Genomic DNA, 21,268 nt, shown 5'->3' on the forward strand with positions numbered 1-21,268 from the left:
TGCTGGGGGCTGGATGGGGGTCCGTGTGCACGGGCTGCGTTCTGGGGGGTGGCTCTCGGTTGTGCTGCGGTGTCTGGCACTAGGAGCCCCCGGGCTCTGAGCTCCTGGAGGGAGCAGCGCTGGGCCAGGAACCCTGTGGAGGCATCACCAGTGGGTGCCCCTTGGGATGGGGTGGGGAGCCTGAGCCCCCATTTTTCCTGCCAATCTGGGAAGATGTTGGAGCATCTCCCCCTTTCCTCTCAGTTCCCATTTGTCTGCAGTGGGGAGCCCTGGAGAACTCGGGGTGCCCTCCGCCGCAGCAGGCAGAGCCATCGCCAGCACCATGATCTGACTTTGGGGCTGGGGACCCTGGGCATCTTCTCCCACATTACAGGGTTTTGAAGTCTCGTGGGCCCCTCCCCTCTGTGAAGCTGGGGAGCTGGTGTTGCCCCTTCTTTACTGGAAAGGGAAACTGAGGCACAAAGGTGGGGGACAGGATGAGACCCAGGCTCCAAGTTACAGCTGGGAACAGAATTCAGGGGTCCTGACTCCTAAACCTGCTTCTTTAACCCTCTTCTCTTCCTCTTTAGACCCTGAATCCCCCCTAGTGACAGGAATAGAACCCAGGAGTCCTAACCCACACATCCCTCTTCCTCTAGACCCCACTATCCTCCCAGAGCTGGGGAGAGAACCCAGGAGTCTTGGCTCCCAGCCCCCCTGCTCTAACCACTGCACCCCATGCTCCTGGGAACTCAGGAGTTCAAGCCAAACATTTCAGCAGATGTAGGGTCAGGTGCCTGCAGGGAATGGGGTGGTTTCTGGCCCTGACTCGGAGCAGGGAGCGGTTAGGTAGGAGAGTGCCAAGCCCTGGGGGGCAGCATGGTGCAGTGGTTAGAGGAGGGACTTAGAGAATGGGGTTCCTGGTGGTTCTCTCTGCCTGTCTAGGCTTGAAACAGCATGATCCAGTGCTTCCAGTGCAGAGCTGGGAGCCAGGACTCCTGAGTTCCATTCCCAGCCCTGGGAGGGGAGTGGGTTCTAGTGGTTAGAGCAGGGGTGGGGCTGGGAGCCAGGACTCCTGGGTTCCATTCACAGCTCTGGGAGGGGAGTGGGGTCTGATGGTTAGAGCAGGGGCGGGGCTGGGAGCCAGGACTCCTGGGTTCTATTCCCAGCCCTGGGAGGGGAGTGGGGTCTGATGGTTAGAGCTGGGGCGGGGGTGGGAGCCAGGACTCCTGGGNGGGAGCCAGGACTCCTGGGTTCTATTCCCAGCCCTGGGAGGGGAGTGGGGTCTGATGGTTAGAGCTGGGGCGGGGGTGGGAGCCAGGACTCCTGGGTTCTGTTCTCAGCTGTGTCCCTGACTGACTCTGACCTCTTGGGCTAGCTCCTTCACCCCGGTCTCCCTGCTGGTGCCCAGATTTCAGTCTCGCTCTTTTCCGCACTGCAGAGACCAGGGGTTTAATGGCCAAGTACATCCCCGAGCCAGGCATCTCTTCACTGGTAGGGGCCAGCCTGGCTGACCTCGATGGCCCCCTGGAGCTGCTGGAGGGGGGCGCCGAGCCGAGCGAGGCCTTCTGCTGCAGCGCCAACATTGATCACTGCATCTCATACCTCAACGAGGCAGGTGGCGTCCCAGATGCCGGGCAGAGAGGGGTTAATATTCCCTGGGCAACGGGGTGGTTCCCGCCTTGACTGCAGTGGGCCCCGTTAACCCTCCTCGCTTGTTTCATGGGAGGATCCCACGCTCATTGTGAATTTCCTGGGTCAAAGAAAAGGCACCTCTCCAGCCCGGGGAGGATTCCCCTGCCAACAGCCAGGCTGCAGCTGGCTTGGCCTGGAATCCAACCCTTCTTGGTACAGATCCCCGGGGACCCTCAGCGTGGGGACCTGGGTCAATGGCTGGGGGGAGTCAGACTGGCGTGGGGTGGAGCTAATGGGGAGGAGCTACAACTGGGCAGGGGATGGGGCTAATTGGGCAGGGGCGGAGCAAGCTGGGGGTGTGACTGGACAGGACTTGGGGTAATCGGGGAGGAGGTGGGGGCATGAAGGAGCTAATTGGGGGGATATAACTGGGGAGGGGATGGGGCTGAGTGGGAGTGGGTGGGGCTCATTGGCGAGGTGGGTCGCAAGCGGGGAAGGGGCAGGGCTAATTGGGAGCCAAATCCTGCCCAGAACTGACACCCCCACTCCCCGCTCTGGCCTGTCTGCCCCTGCAGGAGGTGGTGGGTCTGGGTCTGACTCCGCTCTGTGCAGAGGGAGGCTTTGACCTCGGGGCCTTGGTGAATGGCACCTGGGCCCTGCTGCGGTGTTACCGGGAGGCCTTGGCCAAGCTGGGCGCCATGGAGGCCGAGGAGCTGAGGCGAGCCGGCGAGCTGGGCTACCTGAGGGGCCGGCAGAGCAAGCTCAAGGTGGGAGCCGGGGGAGGGGGGGGGCTGTGCTTTGCACCAGGTCGGGGAAAGAGCCCATCTGGCTCGGATTCCCACTCCCACGTCAAGTCGGACGAAGGAGACGTGCCCAGTCTCGTGCCCCTTCTCTGGCAGCGGCAGGCGCCAGCGGGTTCAGCCGAGGGGACAGATCACCCCGGGCCATTGCCTGCCAACAGCCCGGTGTGATTTTTTGGTGACAGTGGGACCCCCCCAGCTTTGGTCGTCGCAGTGTCCCCTGAGCCCTGTGGTCGGGCTGCCCCTCTCAGCCTGCATCGCTGTGGGTCAGGCTGCAACCCCGGCACGCTGCTTTCCTGTGGCGGAGAGTTCCACAGGCTGACAGTCGACAGGACAGGAGCGTGTCAGGGTAGGGGGGCAGAGACATTGAGCTGAACCAAGGGGGGAACGTGAGGGGTTGTGGGGGCGGATGTTCCCAGCTGAGCTCAGGGATAGTATCCCAAGGGAAGGGGAGGAGGCCTCGCTGTTGGAATTGGTGACACTCCAAGCGCTGCAGAGTCCTGTGCCCGGATGGATCCTGCCCTCCAAGGCGAGCTAGATGCTGCCCCAGGGCGCTTACAGAGGTGGCTCCTGTGTCCTGGGGGATCAGACAGGGCCCCGGTGGGCTTAGTAACTTCTGCCAGGCTCCCGGGGTGGTGCCGGCCCTGCATCTGCCATCTCCTTTTCCCACGCCAGGCGCAAGTAGAGGCCTGCGAGAGAGAGATCGCGGCTGTGCAGAGCAAGGAGCAGCAGCTGCAGACCAAGAACAAAGAGCTGCTGGCCTTGCTGAAAGGAGAGAAGGACGAGGTGAGGGGGTGTGGGACGGGGGGTCTTCCCACCCGGCTGCCCCATCCCACAGTGACCTCCTAACCCCCCCGCTGGAAGGGGAGCATAGGAACCGCCAGAGTGGGTGGGACCCGTCTCCCATTTCGGACAGGGGACAGGCCCCAAAGGCTTCGGCTGGGGGGTAGAAATATCACAGATGCAGTTACGGGATAATCTGCTCGCCGCATGGAGTCCCATCCTGACCCCTAAAGGACACTGGCTTAGGATAACCTCTGTGCATTAACTCTTACAACCTGGCGGTTGGTATCTGTATCACCTCCCTGGCCCGCTTGGAACCTGGCTGAGTTCTCGGCCCCGACGGCTTCCTGTGGCAGGGAGTTCCACAGGCTAGTGACACACATGCAGCCATTGTGGTCATGAAGGCACCTGAGCGACGCTGATCGGAGCCTGGGTTCTAGCTGGGCAAAGGGGCTGGTGCAGGTGCTGGGGCATCACCCCCCCGGCATGCCTTGGGGCACTACCCCCTGCACTGGCCGCCCACCCAGCAGCCCTGCCTCCCTACTCCCTGCCCACCCTGGGACACCACCAACACCCACCCACCCACGCGGTGGCATGGCTGAAGCACTGGCCAGCGGTGATGCATGATCCAGAAGGGCAGAGGTTATAGTGAAGGGAGGGGGCAGTGCTGCCTTGCCCCCGGGGCGGTCCCGGTTTGATCAGTGCCTTGGGGTGCCCAGCAGGTGGCGAAGCTCCTGGCCACCCTCGCCAGCCGTGGGGCACAGCACCGCCACGAGGTGAGGAGGAAGGAGCAGGAGCTGAGCCGGCTGAAGGAAAAGATGAGCCAGCAGCTGATGGACAAGAGGGACAGGCGGGCGGGTGAGTGGGGAGTGCCAGGGTGGGTGGGGATGACCTCCCCTGTGGATCTACCTTCTGCCTTCCTGCTGCAGTGCCCATGGGATTCAGGCTTCTCCACTTGCTGCATTCTCTGCAGCTGTTAAACGGCTGCCACGCTCCACCCCAGAGGCAGCTGCATTTCAGTGATGAGTGAGTGGTCCCTGCGGAGGGCTCTGGGGATCTTCCTGCTAGAGGCAGAAGATTTCAGCAGAAAGCTAAAATTCAGGGGAGGTAGCATTGTACAGTAGCTAGAGAAGGGGACTTTATGGGGCCAGGACTCTTGGGTTCTATCCCTAGCACTGTCAAGTGCGTGGTGCCCAGTGGTTAGAGCAAGTGGCGGGGAGCCAGGACTCCTGGGTTCTATCCCTGGCTCAGTGGTTAGAGCGGGGTGGGAGGGTTAGCTCGTTTGGGGCTGTCGTTCTGAGAGTCCTCCCCCTTGCTCCCTCCAGCCATGGAGATTCTCAACAGCCTGGGCCGAGCAGATGGCAGGAGGGCAACCTGGAAAACTGGGAAGTCGCTCAGCAAGTAAGAGCTGTGGCCTTTGCGGTGGGCACCTGGAGCTCTGGGTGGAGGCGGCCCCTGGACATGGCAGACGAGGGCAGCTGGCATGTGCCTGGGGGGTGGAGGGGTTGCATGGCTGGGTCTGGTTGTGTGTGGGGCGGGGGGTTCCCCTCTGTGGTGGCTCAGGGAGCATGAGGGGTGTGGAGGCAGTTGGAGGGGAGAGTCTGAGTGGATGATGAGACATAGGAAGGTGGGGCTCTGGAGAGGGGGTCCTGGGGGGGCTCTGGCTAGGCGGGCCAGTGGATGGGAGATGGGGCTGGTGGCAGGGAAGGGAGGGTCTGGGCGAATGGGAGCAGTAGGGATGTCTTGGTGGGCGGGTGCTGGGGATGGAGCTCCGGGGGACACTGGGGTTTGGCGGGTGCTGGGGGGCTCCAGGGGACACTGGTGGGTCTCAGTGGGTAGCTCCCTGCGGCATCACTCTCTGCCCGGGCAGGAAGGAGGAGGAGATGTTCCGCTCCCTGCTGGCGGCGCAGGAGAAGCAGCTGCAGGAGCTGACGCTGGAGAACGCGGAGCTGAAGCAGCTGTTGGCCCAGCTGCGCCAGGACGTGGGGGGCCTGCTGGGCGAGGACGGTGTCGCTGTCAGCGCGGCCCAGGTGAGCTCTGCCCTCTGGGGACCGCTGGGGGGGGGGCTTGCTGCTTCCCCGGCTGCTCATCCCACCCCGTCCCCCCATGCGCAGGGCGGCGAAGGGGAGCCGGCGCCGGAGGGGACCCGTTCGTCCGATGCGACGCGGGAGCAGCTGACCCGCAGCATCCAGGACCAATGGTGCAGCCATGTGGAAAGTCTGGGCTGTCAGGGTACGGCACCCCCCTCCTCCCCAGCTGTGATCTCATCTGGGGTGCTCCCTGCCATGGTGATCTCACAAGGTGACGGGCTGGGCATCTGTTACACCATGGCCCCGTCTCCCCTCCCCTGACATGCCCCCGAGGGAGCCCAAACCATGCACCCCAACTGGCTGCCATCCCCATATCCTGCCCTAGACCTTCACCCCTCCCCACACCCTCTCTTCTGTCTCTGCCCTAGAGAGACCCCCAATCCTTACGCTGAAGGGGCTTCACTCCAGGGTGTCTCCACCAATGGCCCCCCCATCCCCACTCTCCTCCTTGCTGGGCCAGGACAGGGGTCTTGCCCTGTCTGTTCATTCAGTCCTGGTGGTGGTGGAGAATCTCCCCCCGAGCGGCTGGCTCCACTCAGGGTCCTGGCTCTGCTCAGGAAGCCCAGACTCCCTTCCCCACAGTCCCACCTTCTGGAGCTCAGCTGCCCTTGCTCCATCCTTCCAGCCGTGCCCACCGGCTCCCAGGCCGAGGGCGGGGACCATGTGATCAGCGTGACAGACCATGACAAGGAGATCATGAAGCTAAAGGCGGAGATTGAGGACAGCCAGCAGCTGATTGCCTTGCAGCAGCAATGCTTCCAGGTGAGCACCCTTGCGGGGGAACTCCCTCCCCCATCCCCGAGTACCCCACAGTTCCTGAGCCACAATCAAGAGATGGGAGCATCCCATGGCATTGTCTGAGCAGCCGAACCAGGCAGCTCTACGCCAGTGGTCCTGGAGCTCATCCCACCCACCTGCTGCTGGGACCCTGGCTCCGGATCTGGTGCCCACCCTTCCAGGAGGAGGGGGATAAACAGGGGAGGGGTCCGAGAAGACCCATGAGAAGGATTAAAAGATTGGAAAACCTGCCTCCCAGAGAGAGACACCGGGTGTTTAATGGGGGTGGGGAGTGACTTGATCACCAACTGGAAGTACCCACCTGTGCTTGTCAGTCTGCCAGGCAAAGCTCTAAGGAGCCAGTGGCTGGAAGATGAAGCTAGACCAATGCAGACAGAACTGAGATGTACGTTCCTTAACAACGAAGGGGATTAATTAACCACTGGCACAACTTACTGAGGGCCGGGGGTGACTCTGCACTGCTGGCAATGGGACATCTCAGTTCTAGTTCAAACGGGAATGAATTCAGGGAAGTCCCATGGGTTGTGTTCACACACCAGCCCAAAACCAGAGGGACAAAACAAGCTGCTTCCTCAGACAGCGAGGGACAGCTCCCTCCCTGTGACGAACTGGGACTGTTCTTAATGTTTGCTCTGAATACTGTGTTGGTGCCTCAGTGTCCCCTAGGCAGTTCTTAATATCTAGGTAGTGGGATAAGGGTGTGTGATTGCTGCAGAGCAAAGGGCCAGTGCACCTAAATGCCTGGCACTCTGTCTCCTAGCAACTGATGGCCTGGGCCCCTCCTCTGCAAAGGTGCCAACTGAAGGTGTTGGAGACAAAGGGATCAGGTGACCTCCTGGCCCGGGAAAGGAGCTGAGCAGAGAGGAGGGGCTGGAGGGGGTGGTTAGTCTGGAGCTTGCTGGGGACGAGGAGTGAAGTGCAGACCTAGGGGTCTGGCTCACTGCCCCCCAGAATGGACCCGGCCGAGGGGTCTGGTTTGCTGTATCTACAAGCTCTGTTTTAGACCCTGTTCCTGTCATCGAATAAACCTCTGTTTTGCTGGCTGAGAGTCACGTCTGACTGCAAAGTGGGGGTGCAGAACCCTGTGGCTTCCCCAGGACCCCGCCTGGGTGGGCTCGCTGTGGGAAGCACACGGAGGGGCAGAGGATGCTGAATGCTCCAAGGAGAGACCCAGGAGGTGAAGACGTGTGAGCTTCTTGCCCTGAACAAGTCTGCTCCAAGGGAGAGGAGGCTCCCCAAAGTCCTGACTGGCTTAGTGGGGAGCAGTTCCAGAGCATCGCCCGGGGACTCCGTGACACCCCCTGACTCCGGGGGGGCTGTCTGCTGACTGCCTCTGATGGCAGCTTCCCCGCAGAGCCCCCGGCCTGCAGGCTGGAGCAAGAAAACCCAGTTTTCAAACCCACCATGTTTTGGCAGCTGCTCCCCAGCTCTTTGTAGTTGTTGCTCCAACTCAGAGATCACCTCCACCTGCCGCTCAGTCTCTGTCTCCCTCTGTTGGTTGGAGCATGGACTACAAGCAGAAGCTGGTGCTTTGTGACCCAAAGGTGGTGGGTTCGATTCCCTACTAGCCACACCTCCAGGGGATTGCTGCCTCTTCAGCCCTGTGGTGTCTCTCCCCATCCTCCTCCCAGGAGCAATTGATCGCAGCTGCCAACAGTGAGCTGCCGGCCAACCTGAGGGGCTCCTACTTCCTGGAGGAGCAGCAGCGGCTGCAGGAGGAACAGGAGGCGTTCCAGCAGCAGAAGCGAGCCTTCGAGGAGGAGCGCAAGAACTTCACAGAAGCTGCCATCCGCCTGGGGCATGAGGTGGGAAGGGGGCAGGGGATCGCTCACTAAACAGCATCCTCCTCCCTGAGCCGGCTTCTGGATTGCTGGCTCTGTGGGTGCACGGGTGGGTGGGGCCTGTATCTTTGATTCTCAATGGCATTCAGATGCCTCGCCCCTTTAGCCACTGGTGGGCCCAAGGGTCGCTGGTGCAGAGGGATGCAGGGGCAAGGGCCGGGTGGTGGGAGTGCTTGGAGCCTGGCACCCAGGGAAGCCATCTGAAAAGTCACTGGAGTTAGGAGCATGACCAGTGGGGAAAGGGGGAGGGGATGGAAGGAGCCATCCATGGGGATCTTGCCGTGGTCTCAAAAGTGGCCTTCCCTCCCCCGGTGTCCTGGCATCTTATTTCTCCTCATCCTCTCTCCTGCCAGAGGAAGCAGTTTGAGGAGGAACGAGCCCTGCTCCTGAAGCAGCATTTCCTGAGCACAATGGCAGGGCTGGGACCCAGAGACCCTGGACGGAGGCAATCGGCCCCACTCGCCGCACAAGGTGAGTCGGGCCGGACCAGCACCTGGGTTTCCAGCCGAGGCACGTGGATTCCCACCGCCGCTGGGAAAGGCTCTGCAGGCTCCCAAGGGGACCCTGGGAGAGGCTCTAGGGCCCTGTGGTGGGATCTCAGCACCGTTTACCAGCGTCACAGCTCCCTTGCCCTGGGCAGGGAGGGCGGGTGGGGAAGCTGTGAACCCTGCAGCTTGCCCCTGGCTCAGACCATGCACTTAAGGGCACCCAACTGGAAGCAGAGCTGGGGCAGAGGGTCTGGACTCCTCCTCCAGGCAGTCCTGACAAAGGCCCTCGCACACCCAGCACTGGCTGTATCTATGCTCCTGCGTGTGAGCGCTGCGTGTCTGCAGCCCTTCCGTCCACTGCCAGGCCCCATGGCTGCTGCGTCTAACCTCCCTCCCTTTCCCTTCCTCCTCAGCTGCAGAACAGGAGATTCTCCCCCAACCAAAGAAATGGAACAAACCCACCTACACCCCCTACCCGAAGGCCAACACCCCAGCGGTGCTGGTGAGAGGCAGGCACCTTGCCGCCAGTCCCGCCACCTCCAGCACGGGCACCTCCAGCACGGCGGAGCTGCTCAGGGTGCTGAAGCTCATCCCGGATAATGGGTAAGGGGTGGCAGGGGAAGGCCACACTCAGCAAGGTGGACCAGCCATAAGCTAGCAATTCCCAACAGCTATGGCCAGCTGCATCACTGCAGCCAGACTCAGCTGCCAACTGCCACTGATCTAACCAGTGAGCAAGCCCGGCTGCTGCAGTTATGGGGCTGGGGACATGGAACAGCCCTAGAGGGTCATGAGCAGCACATGGGTTGGCTGGAAAGCAGGTGATGATGCCCCCCTCCCCCCCCGCCCGGGGCCCAGCACAGGGACTCATTGTTGAGGAAGGGGAAAGGATATACACAAGTCTGGCTGCGAAGTGCTGGAGACATCAGGATGGGGACCTGTGCCAAGGATTGGGGAAGCTGCCGCCAATGGGAGGTGGAGGGTGGGAATCTGGGAGAAGCTGGAGGTTGGGTGTGGAGGGGAGGGAGTAGAGGGGAGTTCATTAGCAACTACACCTGCCAGTAGGACTCAGGCATTTAAGAGCTGCTGCCATGTCTCCTGCGCTGTGTTTGGGACCTTCTTGGCGTCCTCATGTGTAAGGGAAAGAAAATGGAATCCGGGACGTAGTAGAACGTGATTCTGAATCTCTCATCCTGATCTCCCCACAGACCCCCGCCCCCCGCGCAGAGTAATGACCAGAGGGAAAGCCACAAAGATACAGCCTGCCAGACGGAGAGCGAGGACTTCTGGCCCGTTAGCGGTGACCTTCTGGACCATTTCTTAGACAGCTCCTTCTAGCCCCTTGCTGCATTTACCTGGAAGAACCTGACCTCAGACCATTGCTGGAAGGACAGGGTCAGCTGCTTCCCATGCTGCACAATCTTTGAGCACCACTAGTAACATTTGTGGGTGTGTGTGGGGGGGTGTTTCTCCCCCCTTTCTGGAAGATCTAATCCACCCTGAGTGCTACCTTCCAGCTCAGACCTCCACAGCTGCAGCCTATGTGGGTTGACTTGGTAGATGAGATCTCACTACGAGCTCATGAGTTTGGAATTCTCTTGCCTGTAAGCTTTTTATCCTCACTGGAGGGCTGATATTTTTACTTTTTTAACGGTCATGGTTTTAAATATTGGGCTGTTCTATAAAAGCCAGTTAAACGCTGCTTGCTCAGTGCCTTTCTCCACTGAAACCCCCCTCAAGGCTGGGTGCTAGCAAACTCCCATCCAACCCATGGATTGTGAATGTGAAAAACTGGCCATAGAGAAGGAATTTCCCCTCTGCTGCTGCCTCATCCAAAATGTTATCCCCCTCCCCTGAGTGGTGGTGTTCTGTGTCCTGGTGTGGGGGGAGGGGTTCTTAGCTACTTTTATAGTTCTTATAATAAAGAGACGTTTAAATTGAGAATGTTTTTTGTCTTTAAAATGGGGTGATAGCAAAGGGGTTTGGTTGGCCAGCTTGGCTGAGGGGCTGTGGCATAGGTGAGGGCAAAAGTAAGCTACAGCCTCGCCAGCCCAACTTGGGTCAATTTCTGGGGGGGCGGTAGGTGGGGGAAGCAGCAGTCGTTTTTGGAGCTGCTCAAGGAGTTTGTATGGAGCAGGGTGGCCCTTGCTTCTTGGCACTGAGCCAAGGATGGCCAAAGTCCTGCACCTCTGGGTGCATGGACTGTTCCTGTCTGCCCCTGCTTCCCATCATGCACTGGGGCGTGTCCATGGCTGTCCCTCAGTCCCAGAATGCACTGGGGCAGTTGTCAAGTCACTTAGTCCCTCACACTGCACTGGGGGGAGGGTCAGGGACGCCCATTCCGCTTTTCCCATAATGCACCGGGGGGGGAGGGGCAGGGATGCCCATGCGGCTCCTTCCTACAATGCACTGGGAGTTAAGGGATTCCCCTGCCACTCCTTCCCACAATGCACCGGGCCGCCCACTTTCCGTCCGCCCCGCCCACAATGCACTGGGGGAGGGTCAGGGACGCCCGTTCCGCTCCTTCCCACAATGCACCGGGGCGAGGGTCAGGGCCGCTCCTTCCCAGAATGCACTGGGGGAGGGTCAGGATGCCCATGCCGTTCCTTCCCACAATGCACCGGGGCGAGGGTCAGGGCCGCTCCTTCCCACAACGCACCGGGCCGCCCACTTTCCGTCCGCCCCGCCCACAATGCACTGGGAGAGGGGCAGGGATGCCCATGCCGCTCCTTCCCATAATGCACCGGGGGCGAGGGTCAGGGCCGCTCCTTCCCACAATGCACCGGGCCGCCCACTTCGTCCGACCCGCCCACAATGCACCGCGCCGCCGGCCCGCTGCCCCGGCCCCGGCCTGGCCCCTGGCCCCGGCGGCCCTGTGCGGGTAGCCGCCTGCGCTCTGCGGCCTTCGGCCCCGGGCTGGCGCGGCCTGCGAGCCAGCGGTTGCGCCCGTCTCCTCAGCGCCCCCGAAGGAAGCCGCGCCGGCACAAGACTGAGCCGCAGCTGCGCCGCCGCGCTACCAAGTTCATCCTTGGACGGGTGAGCCGGGGGGTGCGGATCTTGGGAGGGCGGTGCTGAGCCAGAGGGCGGGCTTGGCCTGGGGCTTGGGTCAGGCGGGGAGAAGGCGGGGCTTGGCGGAGGCTGGGCGGCTGGACAGGGGTGGTCTTTGGGGCAAAGGGGCTTGCTAGTGGGGAGAATTGGGGTGGGTCTGTGTGGTCAGGGAGCTCAGCTGGAGGAGCGCGGCTGGGAGGAGCTCAGTGTTTGGGGAGGGAGGCAGGTTCTGAAGCGAGCTCAGTGTTGGGGGGGCCTGGGCTCTGGGGGCTTTGGGGAGGGAACATGGGGGGCTGGGCTCCCAGGGGTGGGAGGGAGCTAGCGGGTGTCATTATTGGGGGGGAAGGTGGGATTCTGGGTGAAAGGGAGTTTGGGGGGGGCTCCTTGATTGTTCTAAGCTGGGGTCTGGCTGCCCGGGCAGTGCTGTGGGCTCTGAACAGGGAACCTTGGGGGCTGCAGTCACTGGGGCTAAGCTGGGCTCCATCGGAGCTGACAGAGGGGCTGAGCTACCCTTGTGTGGGGGGTCAGCCTGGGTATTTGGGGCATTGTGGTCTTAGCAGGTCTAAGTTGAGCACGTGCTTCTTGGAGGAGAGGAGGCTCCTGGTGGAAAAAGGGAAGCAAGCTGGTTATGGGGTGGGAATGGCTTCTGGGCTCCTCTGGGGGGAGAGTGTCTTGGGGATGGACGCAGGGGGCAGACAGCTGGTGGGCCTTACAGGGGAGTGGCTGGCTTGCAGCTGGCCACCCAGTTGTTGAGGTGTCCTGATGTGAGGAAGGGCTGGGCATGTGAAGGGTGGATGTTGGGCTTGCTGGGCATAGGGGGGAGTGGGGAACAGAGCGAATTCCCAACTATGGGGATGGGGGGTGCTGCAGGGGGGCATGGGAGCCAGTGCAGGGGGGGGCTGTTACGGCTCAGACGGGCCGCAGGAATGATTGCTCAGAGGAGCACCCCCTCTCAGTCGGGGTTGGGCACATGTGGGCACAGGACAAAGCTGAGATGCTCCAATCCGTTACCGTGGCGTTCTCTCACCCAGGCCATTCATGGCTTCCGGGAAACAGAGATAGCCCAGTGGAGCGAGGCGAGCCGGGAAATCCTGCAGCGGGTCCGGGATACGGCCTTCCTGCCAGGGATGTCGCAGCTCTCGCTAGTCCACGTCCTCGACCTGGATAAAAGCGGCTACATCAAACCTCACGTAGACAGTGTGAAGGTGAAGCTGCCGGGCTCAAATGTGACCTGGTTGGAGGGAGCTGGGGCTGGGGTAGAAAACAGACATTTGGTTTTGTCCTTCAGCCAGAGCACCTTGGGCTTCATTGCTTGTCCTAAGCCGCATACAGGCAAGTTGGTGCTGGGAAGTGAAACCTTTGTTCCGTAGGGATTGGGGCAGGTGGGGGGCACTCTCCTCTCTGAGCTAGTGCCCCAGTGTGGTGCTAGGGCAGGCGGGGTGGGTGACTCAGCAGGGGGCGCTCCCCTGATCCATACTGATCCCAGCATGAGAGCATGGCTTGCTCTTTTGGGTGAAGGATAAAAGCAAAGGCAGGACTACTGGGCAGTGATGAGCCCAGGGTTTTTTTTCAAACTCCCCTTTGCCCAGCATCCCCCCCGCCCCCAATAATGCCCAAAGGCTCCTAGCTCAGCTCTGACATCCCAGGGTATCGCCACTTCCTGGCCTAATTCCATTAGGTCAATCGTTGGCTCTCCCTAAATTTCCTTGCAGTTTCATTTTGAATATGTGATTCTTCACTCCCTGTCCTAAAACTGCCTTGTGTTGCTGTGCGCTGATAAGCAGCTGCAGCACGCACCCCAGAGGTGGTTGCATTCGCTGGCCGGGTGGGAGACCTTCATGCTGGGTCCCAAAGGGCTAGGACGAGCAACACGATAGAAATGCCTGGCGGCATTGCTGGCATTTATCGTACCTTTTCTTCCACGCATTAGTTTTGCGGCTGCACAATTGCGGGCCTGTCCTTGCTGTCCTCCTGTGTGATGCGGCTGGTCAGCGAGCAGAACCCAGAGGACTGGATGGACCTGTTGCTGCCGCGCCGCTCGCTGTACATCCTCAGGTAACGTGGCCCATCAGGTGAGGATGTGGCAAGCCCTAGACATGACAGCGCCTTGTCTCTGCCGTCAGAGGCAGGGTGCGCCTGGTTCTGTAGAACTTTGTGAGAGGTGGCAAAGGAGGTGCCGTGTGAGAGGAGTTAGTTTCGGGGGGGGATGTTGTTAATAATCCCTAGGTCCTGTAGAGCTCTTACCAGCAGCACATCTCAGAGGAGGTCAGTAAAATTATCCCCCTTTTACAGATGGGGAAGCTGAGGCACGGAGCAGAGAAGTGACATACCCAAGGTCACCCAGCAGGCCAGTGGCAGAGCCAGAAACAGAACCAAGGTCTCCTGACTCCCAATCTCTAACCACTAGGCTGCAATGCCTCTCTTAGTGGCAGCTGGGAGTGGAGACTGGGCACCCTGATTTCAGTCTCAGCGCAGAGGTCAAGGACTGAATGTGTCATGGACACTGAACTCACCCTTAGAGGTTCTATCTAAGGCCCGTTTTTGGTCAACCCCATAGAATCTGAGGACTGTATTTATCCTCACAACCCCCGGTGGGACAGAGCAGGGCTTTTATACCCAGTGTACGGCTGGGGAAACTGAGGCACAAAGACTAAGTGACTTGCCCGTGGTCTCACAGGGAGTCTGTGGCTGAGCAGGGTGGGCCTCCCTAGTCATATGTTATAGAGGCCAGTGGCTCTTGGGCTGAGCCAGACTTCTTCTCTTCCCTCCTTTTGCAGAGGCACGGCTCGCTACGAGTTCACCCACGAGATCCTCAAAGACGAGGAGTCCTTTTTTGATGGCCAGAAGATCCCCCGAGAGAGGAGGATTTCCGTCATCTGCAGGAACCTGCCAGCTCCTACGTAGGCCAGGCTACAGATGCTAGTGGAGCTGTGGGATTGGAAACAGCCTTCCTCTCCTCTCCGGGCTGGAGCAGAGCTGAATGTTTTCATTTTTCGCTCCAGCCTGCTCAAAGGGACCTGTCTGTGGGGGTTTGTAGCCAAGACTAAACCAGGGGACTTCTCCCCTCAACACGCGACCGTGGAGGAGTCTGCGGATGTGTGTACCCTCGACAACCACCCAGGTACCTACTGTGTCATCAGCAGTGCAATTCACGAATGATTTAATGCGCCGTGTTGACTACCCACAGGGCACGGGAAGCTGCAGAGTCCATGTTAAACCCAACAAGTGAAATCTAAAATAGAAACATCTCTCCTGCAATCTTTGTTACGGGGCCTGGGGTGACTTTACCAAGAGCAGGTAAATAGAATTCAGACAGAAGTATGCCACTTTTGTTTGTTTTCAAAGGGAACCGCTGGCGAATTTTGGTGAATTTCCCTCAGTAAAAATAATTTATTTTAACATGAACCTTTTTTCAGAAGTTATTAATCATTTTTGTTACAGGGCCGAAAGGCCAGCCACAAACAGCCCCATTGTGGTCCGCCTAAGGGACGACCCTGGGCTCGCTCAAAGGGAGTAATCCTTGCCCATCTGTCCCACAAATAGCCACACGTCTTTTGATCAGTTTCATGGTTTTTATTAGTCTGAAACCACCATGTACATTTCAACCGTTCCCAAGACATGCCTGAAAACGAGCAAACAAATACAATCCCCGACTCTCTACTAGCGGAAAGAAGCAAATAAATTAAAAAGGGACTCTAGCAAGCTCAGGTAGGGAGGTGGCAGGAATGAGATCCCTGGCCCTCCCTGCCCTTAGCGGAAGAAACCAAATAAATAAATAACTTAGGAATCCATAAATATCTCTTGTATTGTCCAGCTCTCCCCCTGCACCTGCGTGTAGATGTGCCATGCACACCTCCTCCAGGCAGGTTCTCAGTCTCAGATCCTCCAAGGTATTTAGGCTCCTAACTCCCATTGGTTTCAGTGGAAGTTAGGAGCCTAAATGCCTTTGAGGTTCCAGGCCTTAGCAAACAAGCTAGCATCTCAGTAATGCAAAGAGACAGGATGGGACTGGTGGCTGAGTGGAAGAAGGGGGTTGGCCTGGTATTGTGAAGTGAACACCATTGTTGTTTTGATTGACTCCTCGGTAGTGGTAGTAGCAGCTCCCTTCTCCCACCCCTAGAGGGTGCCCTTCAAGGGGCAAAAGTCATGGCCCCCATTCTGTGGGATCTGTGGGGTGGAGTTTGGTCTTCTCTCAGGCTACGGGTTCTAGGGTGTGGGAGGAAGAAACACTGACTGCTTTAACACTGGAGCTACGCACACCCTGCTGACATACCCTCCCGCCAGCAGCATCAGCCCACGCAGGAGCAGGCAGAAGCCGAGAGCTTCTCCACCTCGTGCCACTGGTGGCTGTTGTCTAGGAAGGCCACGTCCTCGTAGTGTGTTGGCCGGCAGCAGGGGTCGCCAACGATCTTCTCATCGCCCAGGGCTGGGATCTCGCTCTTCTGGAGCAGCATGGAGAGCGTCAGGTCGTGGTTGGTGCGGGCCTTGGGGCAGCTCCCGCTGCAGTACTTGAACAGGATGGTCTCTTCGGAGTCGTAGCCCAGGGCCAGGTCCTTGACGCGCAGCAGCAAACTCCGCAGCCGGCACTCCTGCTCCTCTGGCTGCTCCCACAAGCGGCTGCTGGCCAGCAGCCTCCGTTTTTGACGGCGCTTGGCCGGCCCGGGGGAGGCGTAGGGCAGCAGGTTTCTAGGGTCATCCGGGACGTGCAGGGAAGGTCCCTTTGGCATGTGCGTCTCTGAAAGAGAGAGAGACAGAGATCACGCCAAACTAGGGAGGGCTGCGGAAGGCATTGACCAGACCTGGAATCCCAAGTGCAATTCCACCCACCACCTCGAGCAGGGAAGAGGGGAGCCCCTTTATGGTTCAGACTGCACCTGCTGTGATCCACCACCACTGGGCAAAGAGGGGAGAATCCCGTCTGCCATTGCGCATCTCAGCTACGGTGCTAAGTTCTGGACAAACTCAGCCCCAGGGAGATGGAGACGCTTTGCAGGGAGCTCAGAGGAGAGCGGCAGCAGCAGCAATCCAGTGGCTGCAGGGACTGAGTTAGAGGCGAAGGCTCCTGGGTGACAGAGCTTGGCCGAATAGCCACCACGAAGGGACAAGGACGATCCCGGGGTAGAGGAGCGAAGGTGATCTTGGCTGGCTGGCTGTGGAGCTAGAGAGGCTGGCGGAATCTTTTAAAGTTAAGAAGCGATGCTGAGTGTTTTGCACTGCCCAGTTTTAAGCGGCTCAAACCATTGGGGATGCCAGTGATTCTACAGGAGGCTACTCGGACCCTGCATGCAGTGATCCTGCGGTGGATGCAGCTGGAGAAGTCAGGAGGGGAAGACAGGATCCGTTATACCCATGCTACTAGCCCAGGATCCCCCCTGTGCTGTATCAGAGCAAGCCAGAGAGTCCCATATCCTGCCCCGTTGGTTCCAACCAATGGGTGTCTGGATTCATATCCCCCCCTCGTTCACAACACCTGTAGCTCTCCTGCATCCAATCAGAGCAACAGCCCATTGCATTTCGGTCTCTTGACTCCAACCATGACCTGTGCTGGATGCTTCGGAGGAAGAGACTAAATCCACAATGGCTGGTGGTTTAATAATTGGACTGTGAGTGTGTGGGTGCGGGGGAGGGAAGGGAGTACCTTCCTGACCCCCACTGTTGTTGCTTATCTCAAGCCCTGAAGCTTGAGGATTGATGGACTTTGTACAGCTAATTGAGAGATGCCATTGATAGTGAACTGAGGGATGGGTTTAACCCCCTCTCCCCCTCCACAGATCTACCCAGACATTTATTCCATGCTCATCCCTTGCAGTGCCTACAGAGTGCTGCCGCCTAGGGAGCGAGTGGATTTATAGCTGTAATTTCCCTCCTATCTACCAGCCGATACATTACATCTAGTGTGTGCAGGTCTTTCTGCTGGTCCACTGGCTGGGGTTAGAGAGCAGAGTCGCTCAGTCTAATCCAGTAATTTTATGTATATACCCTCCTGCCATGCCACTAGCTAATCTCTTAGCAGGGATTGAGTGCCCTGGGGGACTGAACCTGCCAGGGGGAAAATTCATCCCTCTGCTACCCACTCTCTCATGTGAGCACAGAGGAGTTAGGACACTAGGTCACTAAGACCAGGTTCAGTTCCTGCTTCCACCACAGATTCCCTGTGTGACCTTAGCCTTCCCGTGCCTCAGTTTCCTCACATGTGCAATGGGGATCATAGTGCTGCCCTGTCTCCCAGGCATTGTGGGGATAAATATACTCACACGTGGGAGGTGCCCAGATGCCGCGGTGCTGGGGGTGCCAGATAAATGCCAGGCATAGCTTGGTCTCCAGGGCTTGAGGCCGGTTTCCCTCAGCCCAGAAATCACTGGGGTTGGGGAGAGAATGGTACAAAGCAGGAGCCTGCCCTCCCGGCACTGGCCAGCCTGGGAATAGCACCGAAAGCGTTGCATACCTAGGAGCGCCCAGAGCAGGTCCCTGATGCTGGTACCCGGCTGTGGCTCTTCCATCAGCAGGGGCCTCTTGCCTTCCACTGGCTGGGAGACAGCGGGTCTGACCAGGAGGAGGAGCGAGATGCTGCAGAGGAGCTGGGATGAGTCCATCCTTCCCCAATTAAGCCGGGTTGGCTTCTGAAAGGAAGGTGGCTCATCTCTTAATTTATATCCTCCTTGGGATGGCCCGGAGGGTTGGCAAGGCCAGCATTAACTCTTCGTAACCCTTGAAACATTCCATGCTGGGCCAAATGCCGGGCGGGTGGAAGGAGACTCACTCCCAGCGGAGTCTCTGGCATTGGTGTCTTGATCCCTGCATTCGAGCCGGTCTCTCTCTTGCCGTCGGAACAGAGGCTTTGCCTCTGGACGGTACAATGCTTGCGGGCTGAGCTGGCTCAGCGAGGAACAGCAACGCAGCCATGAAGTGCACTTAGCGAAGGTAGATTGCACCCGCTCAAGTCACCCCGGCCCCAGGGTGTTGGACTGAAAGCGACGTTGGAGTGGTGAGGTTTGGGGAGCTGGGATGGGGTTAAATCCTCCTCCTCTCCCCATCAGAAAGGGTTAACCGAAAATCTTGGGGGAAAAAAAACGCCCAGGATACTTGAATGGAAATTCCTGGACTTGATTACACCCAGATCTGCTGTGCAAATCCCTCGGGGGGAGATGGAAGGGGGATTGTACATAAATTACAGGGTCGCAGCAGGGGTGGGCTGGGGTAACACGCTGAGCCGGCTGGTAACAGACTGCTAGTAAAGTGTGAGTGCGCCTGGCCAGCCGGGCTGCCCAGGCCTGTGTCTGTCTGGCGAGACGGCCGGAAAGCGGGGATTCCTGGCCCTGGTGGATGGGATGGAGCCGGGATTTACTGGGCTTGACTTGGCTCCACGCTGCGGGTCAGGCAGGTTTCCCTCTCCCGGCTGTGTGAGGCAGCAATGCTCAGCGGGCTTGAACTTCTCCCTTCCCCAAAATGCAGCTCGGGGCAGTCGCCACGGCCCACCCTCCTGTTGTGGGCCCAGCGTGGGCCCAGAGGAGGCCGTGCGGAGCAGCAGTCTCCCTCGGCCAGAATTCCTCCCCCGAGCACTTTGCCTTCTCCCTTGTCTCTCCCTGATTCGGGGGCAGACCCTGGAAGGCCTGAGCAGCGGTTCCCAAGAAGTCACTGCAGCTCCCCCTGCCCTGTGGATTGCTGGCAGGATCAGGCCCTTGGCTCCCAGTGCTAGATAAAGAGGAGAGGAAGAGATGGGTGGAAGCCCCTGTTAGGCACCCAAATCCCTTTGGCCCTAGGAGGTGGGGGTGCCGGATTGAGCCCTCGGGGTGGCAGGTAGCCAGACATTGGAAGGGGCCCATTTTTCAGGCCAGGCCCAATGTGGCTTTGGATGGGAAGCTAGAAGGTGGCTTGAGGCCGTATGGCCCAAGGCTGGAGCCTGCCTAGCACTGGTGCCAGCTGCTCCCTGGTACCGACAGCTCGCTGCGTCTGGCAGCCTCGGCCAAGCGGAGAGCAGGTCACTTCACCAGAGCTGTGCGCTTCGGGTGGAGCCTGTGCCCTGCTCCATGTAGACGCATCTTCCGTAAACTCTGGAGCCAGCCCAGCCTTGGGGAGCAGGGGCTCGAGGGCTTTCCCCTCTGCTTCTGTCTCCCCCCAGCACAGCCTGGGGCTGAATCAGAGAGAAAATCCCCCTTATGTCACCTGCCCCATCCCCGGTGCCTATGCTGTGGCCTGCATGGGACTCAGCAACTGGGCTCCCCCATGCCACAGCCTCTAACGCTTCCTGCCTCTGCTGGATTTCCTTTGCCATCCTCTGCCCCAGGCTTGGCCCTCGCACCCCAGTACCCCTTGGGGTTACTCATCCCGCTTGGGGTTCCCACAGCCCTTAGACCAGCTGCTTGGACGCCTAGTTCAGAGCTTAAATCTCTCTGGCGTTAGAAAGCTCCTGCTCCTCTCAAGGGAGATTTGGGTGACGTGTTAGGGAAACCTTTCTAACTTGCAGGGCAGGGATGCTCTGGAGGCTGCAGGATTCCCATCATTGGAGGGTTTCAAGAACAGGTTGGATGGACACCTGTCAGGGATGGCCTAGGTTCACCAGGTCCTGCCTCAGCACCAGGGGGCTCGATGGCCCATCCAGCCCTCTGTTTTTAGGATTCTTGTCTGACCCATGTAGTCAAATAAGGGAGGTGTCTGCCTGGGTCACTCGCCCAGCTCTGAGTGGAGCACAGCAGCTGGTTCACAGCAATGCTGCTGGCCAGTGGGCCACTGCAGAATGCGATTACAGGGCTGTAGTGGAAAGAGGGGCTGGGATTTTGGCCAGACATCAGCTCTGCAGGAAGGGTCTGGAATCTTTAGTGCGCACACGTGCTCAGCAGGCCTCTGCTGCCCCGCAGCAGCAACCCCCCGAGGGCTCCCTGGCCCCGGCCTGAGCCAGCCGTGCCTCCTCCTGCACCCCAGAGCCACAGAGTCTGGGCCAACTCACAGGGGAGTGCTCCATGCGCAGCTCCCATCCCACTCCCCGAAGCCAGTGCTGACGGGGACTCCTGCTGGAAAATCCTAGAGGTTTCTAGCACGTGTCCCCCTTAACTAGCAGCCACAGGGCCTGTCATCGCTGCGCGCCGCGGGTGGCAGCTGGACACGCTCCCCTCCAAGTCCAGCTCTGGGTGGATGCTGCTTAGCTCAAGATCTACCACAGAGCCCAGTGTGAGCGGGTGGCTCATGGGTAGGTCAGGGCCATGGGGAATCTCCATCATGCCCCGGCTGTGGGGCAGGTAGGAGCCCCGGGGCTGGCGCTCAGCTGCTTCCACTTGTGCCGGCGTTCCGGGAATGCCGAGGGAAAGGTCAGCGAAGAGGGAAGAAGAATTTGGGGGCGGAGGGGAAGAGCAGCCGTCTGGTTCCCGGCTTAGTCCTGCCGCGTATGGAACGGGCCGCGGCAGGGGGATTGCACGCAGCATCACAGGCCTCGGGGATAAATCAGTGCTGGTGCTGACAGGAGAGCGCCCGGCGCCGTCTGGGACTGGGGCCGGGCAAGCACATTCCTTCCACTCCTTCCTCCATCGGCCGTGCCAATGTCGAGCAGGGCGGCAAAGCCAGGCCCTGCCAGGCTGGAGGGGAAACACCCCTGAGGGGAGGGGGTTGTCTGGACACCTGGGTTCTATTCCTGGCTCTAGGAGGGAATGGTTGGAGGAGAGGGAGTCAGGACACCTGGGTTCTCTTCCCAGCACCAAAGGGAAGTGGGGTCTAGTGGTTCCTAGTCTGTGACTTCCCCCTCCTCAATCTTTCACAGGGCTCTGGTTTTCAGAGCCCGGCCTTCCCCCTGCTGCTGCCTCCCTCCCTCCCCGCCC

The 21,268-nt window shown here is 59.5% G+C and overlaps 3 protein-coding genes across 3 annotated transcripts; 2 read left to right on the forward strand and 1 right to left on the reverse strand.

Annotated features, from left to right (window-relative positions):
* The first annotated feature begins 1,228 nt into the window (after nucleotides 1–1,228).
* On the forward strand, nucleotides 1,229–7,889 carry LOC116824816 (afadin- and alpha-actinin-binding protein-like). The gene is given in 10 exon segments (XM_075061002.1): nucleotides 1,229–1,593; nucleotides 2,190–2,381; nucleotides 3,090–3,200; nucleotides 3,917–4,055; nucleotides 4,523–4,598; nucleotides 5,068–5,227; nucleotides 5,312–5,498; nucleotides 5,913–6,049; nucleotides 7,717–7,852; nucleotides 7,855–7,889. Coding segments are annotated over 10 exon segments (1,332 nt in total). The 5' UTR covers nucleotides 1,229–1,434.
* Nucleotides 7,890–11,228: 3,339 nt separating this feature from the next.
* Nucleotides 11,229–14,867, forward strand: ALKBH7 (alkB homolog 7). The gene is made up of 4 exons (XM_032780386.2): nucleotides 11,229–11,450; nucleotides 12,494–12,667; nucleotides 13,393–13,517; nucleotides 14,240–14,867. The coding sequence occupies exons 1-4, from the start codon at nucleotides 11,229–11,231 to the stop codon at nucleotides 14,364–14,366; spliced, it is 648 nt and encodes a 215-aa protein (XP_032636277.2). The 3' UTR covers nucleotides 14,367–14,867.
* An 860-nt stretch (nucleotides 14,868–15,727) lies between these two features.
* PSPN (persephin) lies at nucleotides 15,728–21,253 on the reverse strand. The gene is made up of 2 exons (XM_032780389.2): nucleotides 17,908–21,253; nucleotides 15,728–16,197 (listed from the first exon to the last, which is right to left on the reverse strand). Exons 1-2 carry the CDS (start codon nucleotides 18,053–18,055, stop codon nucleotides 15,752–15,754), a joined length of 594 nt encoding a protein of 197 aa, XP_032636280.1. The 5' UTR covers nucleotides 18,056–21,253; the 3' UTR covers nucleotides 15,728–15,751.
* Nucleotides 21,254–21,268: the final 15 nt, after the last annotated feature.

The sequence above is a fragment of the Chelonoidis abingdonii genome, chromosome 26, assembly GCF_003597395.2.
Source record: "Chelonoidis abingdonii isolate Lonesome George chromosome 26, CheloAbing_2.0, whole genome shotgun sequence".
NCBI lineage: Eukaryota > Metazoa > Chordata > Testudines > Testudinidae > Chelonoidis > Chelonoidis abingdonii.

Coding starts and splice junctions, on each gene's coding strand:
- ALKBH7 (XM_032780386.2), top strand. CDS start 11,229: ATGCACCGCGCCGCCGGCCCGCTGCCCCGGCCCCGGCCTGGCCCCTGG. Junction 12,668..13,392: donor CTCACGTAGACAGTGTGAAG/GTGAAGCTGCCG, acceptor TCCACGCATTAG/TTTTGCGGCTGCACAATTGC. Junction 13,518..14,239: donor CGCTCGCTGTACATCCTCAG/GTAACGTGGCCC, acceptor CTCCTTTTGCAG/AGGCACGGCTCGCTACGAGT.
- PSPN (XM_032780389.2), bottom strand. CDS start 18,055: ATGGACTCATCCCAGCTCCTCTGCAGCATCTCGCTCCTCCTCCTGGTC. Junction 16,198..17,907: donor CCTGCTCTGGGCGCTCCTAG/GTATGCAACGCT, acceptor TCTCTCTTTCAG/AGACGCACATGCCAAAGGGA.